A 4,596-nucleotide genomic window follows, 5' to 3' on the forward strand; every position below is an offset into this window, starting at 1 on the left:
TAATAAAATAGCTCTTTTCAATATCCCAATGTCCCTTTCTCGTCGTAATTTATATATATAACATATAGATATATATATTATTTTTTATATCAATTGTATTTAAAAAATGACTGTTCTGCTCACACAATGTTCTGCTGTACCGCCTGTAAATGACCATTAGAGAGAGAGAATACAATTAGATTAATAGTGTGATAAGAAACTGTATAACATTCTTATGCATATATATATATATATATATATATATATATATATATATATATATATCCCTACCAGAATACACAATTTACTATGCACAATATGCATTTCTACCAGAAGCATACATGTCTACTGTATAGTCAGCATATACTCACAACAGAATTGTGTTTCATATTAATAATACATTGATAAATCTAACAATTTCCACATTTCTAGCTTTTTTTTTTTTTTCATCATTCATTGAGTATCCCATACATTCGGCCATATCATCCATATACTGTCAGTGTGGCATTAGGCGTCTCTATCACCCCCCACCCATAGAGCATACTGTACCTTGACTGCAGTGCTGCATATACACATATATACCTATACAGTATAGAATAGCATGTGCTACCCTCTGGCATTAACCTGTGTGCCATGGTGGATTTTTTTCTGCTTCTAATGATATTGTGGTGGTGCAGGGACAGCCAATCCTGGAGGAGCAGCCTCACAATTAGCAAAGTGAACATCAAAAAGGGTCATTGCTGTCTATGGCTGGGCCTTCCTCCTCTCTCCCCTGATTGGCTGGAACAGCCTCTGACGACATATATTAACCCAAGCTTCCCTAAAGATGTAGCTGTACATGGAGATCCTCCATGGAAATCGTGCCAGTGCTGAGGCTTCCCTGCATGCAGAGCTATGGGGTGCAGAGAGGATCCTTGGAGATAATAGCAGTAAGCCACAGTCAGATGCTGAGAGCCCTGGCATTGTCTCTGGATAGAGGGTATACCTGCTGCACTGATGGATGCCAGCTCACAGTGAGAAGCCTGTATGCTGCTGTAACATCCCATTGGGGACTATGGACAAGACCTGCTGTAAGTAAGCCCTGCAGCTGCTCTATGGGAGGATTGCACCCATGACTTTCCCAATGTCCTGTAATACTTGAATCAGCTTCCAGCCTGATTGTATGTGACTGCAGCATTTACTTTGTGTGTACTCCTCGCTGTGTATTGTTATTACAAAGACTGGGGACTGGCAATCTATGGAGAGCTGGAGCTAGACAACCTGCCCCCCCTGTGTATATATCTATTTATAGTGCCCCCGCCACAAAGACTTGGACCAAAGGGCAGCTGCCATGAGTCTGGTTGGAGGCTTCCCCCACCACCCGGTGGTGCACCACGATGGCTATCCCTTTGCCGCTGCTGCAGCCGCCGCCGCAAGTCGCTGCCACGAAGAGAACCCCTACTTCCATGGCTGGCTGATCAGTCACCCCGAAATGTCTCCCCCCGACTACAGCATGGCACCGTCCTATAGTCCGGAGTACGCCAATGGTGCGGCAGGCCTGGACCACTCCCATTACGGGGGTGTCCCGGGAAGCGGGGCCGGAGGTTTAATGCAAAGGCCTGTGAAACGGAGGGGGACTGCAAACCGTAAGGAGAGGCGCAGGACTCAGAGCATCAACAGCGCCTTCGCCGAGCTGCGGGAGTGCATCCCCAATGTACCGGCCGACACCAAACTCTCCAAGATCAAGACTCTGCGCCTGGCGACCAGCTACATCGCCTACCTCATGGACCTGCTGGCCAAGGACGACCAGAACGGCGAGACGGAGGCCTTCAAGGCGGAGATCAAGAAGACAGATGTCAAGGAGGAGAAGAGGAAGAAGGAACTGGTCAGTACACACATGGGCTTCCTTACCTATTCCCTATACATTATAACAGCGAGGCAGAGGCACCAGGGAGACGGGATATTATATATATATATATATATATATATATATATATATATATATATATATATATATTTACCATAAGATTAAACACAATTTTATACAGTTATTTTTTTAAGCAATATTATATTAGGCACAATTTCAGTTCATGTTCATCAGAAAAAATTAATTACATATAAATCCTATACATCCTGTCCATAGGTTTTTCTCTGACTCTTGCCTTTATCCAGTTATATGAGACATTTATAGTCATAACAAACGTAAAACACTGTGATCACCAATATATAGATAGTCCCCAAACCCAAGAAAACAACCGTCTAATAACAACATGCACGGTTCTTGTCTGTACAGAACACGCTGCTTACATTTCATATTTAAATTTAAATGGGAAAATATGGTAAAATAAGAATGGGAAAATATGGTAAATGGGAAAATATGGTAAAATAAGAGATGTATATTAATCAATGTATATTACTAGAACAATAATAATTGATTTGACATTAATATAAGTAAAAATAAAATAAAACCCCAGCTAAATCTATTCATGTTGTAGCAAATGCAGATAAAATGGATGATTCTTTGCTTTCCTACACTAAGAGTTCTGGGACTTGCAGCAGTGAGATATTTTGTTTGCTCGAAATGTGAAGACTATAATTTACTATAAGGAAGGTTAGAGCAAGAATCTGCTTGTGTTTATTAGAAAAGGATATAGATTTATGTCCCAACTATTTTCATATAGACGTGAGGAAATAATGTTATCCATTATGTGGGAATATGAGCAAAGAGCAAATATACATACATACACACACACACACACACATATATATATATATATATATATAATTATTATTATTTTTCAAATATAATTTATTGTCATAGGTATGTCATAGATGATAAATAAACGGATGCATATATAAGAGATAGATAAATAGATAGATTATACATAGATAATAGATAGATACATAATAGATGAATAGATTGATCTATAGATAGATATGAGATAGATAATAGATTAATAGATTGATAGATAGATAAATAAATCGATCGATAGATAAATAGATAGGAAATAGATAATAGATAGATAGATAGACAGATAGATAGATAGATAAACAGATAGATAGACAGATAGATAGATAAACAGATAGATAGACAGATAGATAGAAAGGTAGATAAAGATCCATAATAATATACTGTTATCTCTCTGTTTATGTAGTACAACTACTTTATTCAGTGACTATCGATATGAAATAAACATCCATAGTCGATGGTCAAATTATTATTATTATTATTATTATTATTATTATTATTTAGCTAGTAGATAATCCATTGCAATCTTAATACAAGGCCCAGTTGAGGCCCCAGAGATCACGTTTTGATGTTTTTTCCAAGAAATTGAGACATATTTTGTATTGTAACTTTTTCTCTCTTGTCTTTTTTTTATTATTGCATTTTACCTGACCTCAAAACAGAATGAACTCTTGAAAAACACAGTTAGTAGTAACGACAAGAAAACCAAAGGAAGGACTGGCTGGCCCCAGCATGTATGGGCCCTGGAACTTAAACAGTGATCCTATGAACTGCAGCACTGAATGAAGACTCTCTAAATAAACAATAAACTATGTATGGAATGGTCCAGTTTATTTATGTGCAATCCCCCTTCCCTCCTCAATGCAACCTTCATTGTGGATGTGTGCAGAGAAGCATTCCATTAGATGAAGAGGAAGAATCTACAGGTTGGTAATAGCAGGGGCCCTGTAGATGGTGGATGACAGTGTGTCCATAGAATACATGACACCCTGGCAATCGCTCCTATGTATGTATGTTTGTCTGTGACGTGTATTTGCCCCATGGGATTATTAGAAATGGATATACCGACAGGATGGGCCTTCTTCCTTGGGTATATTAACCGTGTCAGTGCCAGGGTGGCCTGCGCCTGGCTGCAGTGCAGTGTGTGCTGTGGGCCCTCTGACAACAGGGAAGACACCATTGTAAAGTTGTTGTCAGAGTTGTTCTTGTCCTTGTTGTCCTTGTGCTTGTGTATCATTTGAAGGTGTTCCAGCTATTTGTCATTGTGCACTTCTGTCCAGAAATGTGGAGTATAATTAATATTTGAAGGTGTAAAACATTGTAAGTGATCAATAAACCACTGAGTGTCTTTTGTATATGTTCTGTGAATTAATGTGTCTGGGAAGACCGCATAGACCTTCCTGTGTACAGTAGTATTCATACACATAGATATCATATCTGTACATACATACTGGTAATGCAGGAAGCTGTAGATACAGCGAATACACATGTGTTATATGTAGATATTGCTGCAAATATTTATTTACATGAAGTTGTGGGTGTACATGTATGACAGAAACATCCATATCTATCTATCTATATCTATATATATATATATATATATATAAATGTGTGTGTCTGTGTGTGTTTATGTGAGTAAATACCAATATACATATGGATGTGCATGAATTTATATTTCTCTGTAAATAGCTGTAGATATATTAATTGCACATTTATAATTATTCCTTTACAACTGCAGATACTTATTTGTAAATACGAACATGGAAGTTTTTATCTCTCTCGGTTTATATGTGAATGTTAATATATATATATATATATATATATATATATGTTTATGTGTAACAGGAACATGAATAATTTACACGTTTATGTGTAACATTTACAGCTAC

General features: G+C 37.8%; 1 protein-coding gene across 1 annotated transcript; it reads left to right on the forward strand.

Moving 5' to 3' along the window:
* Positions 1 to 823: 823 nt before the first annotated feature.
* HAND2 (heart and neural crest derivatives expressed 2) lies at positions 824 to 4,062 on the forward strand. The gene is made up of 2 exons (XM_069976592.1): positions 824 to 1,843; positions 3,370 to 4,062. Exons 1-2 carry the CDS (start codon positions 1,310 to 1,312, stop codon positions 3,466 to 3,468), a joined length of 633 nt encoding a protein of 210 aa, XP_069832693.1. The 5' UTR covers positions 824 to 1,309; the 3' UTR covers positions 3,469 to 4,062.
* The last annotated feature ends 534 nt before the right edge of the window (positions 4,063 to 4,596 follow it).

This window comes from Dendropsophus ebraccatus, chromosome 7 (genome assembly GCF_027789765.1).
Source record: "Dendropsophus ebraccatus isolate aDenEbr1 chromosome 7, aDenEbr1.pat, whole genome shotgun sequence".
Taxonomy (NCBI): domain Eukaryota; kingdom Metazoa; phylum Chordata; class Amphibia; order Anura; family Hylidae; genus Dendropsophus; species Dendropsophus ebraccatus.

Bases quoted from the DNA above. Each gene is read 5' to 3' on its own strand.
- HAND2 (XM_069976592.1), top strand. From the start codon at position 1,310: ATGAGTCTGGTTGGAGGCTTCCCCCACCACCCGGTGGTGCACCACGAT. The intron at 1,844-3,369 runs GTCAGTACACAC...ACCTCAAAACAG, and splicing joins AGAAGAGGAAGAAGGAACTG to AATGAACTCTTGAAAAACAC.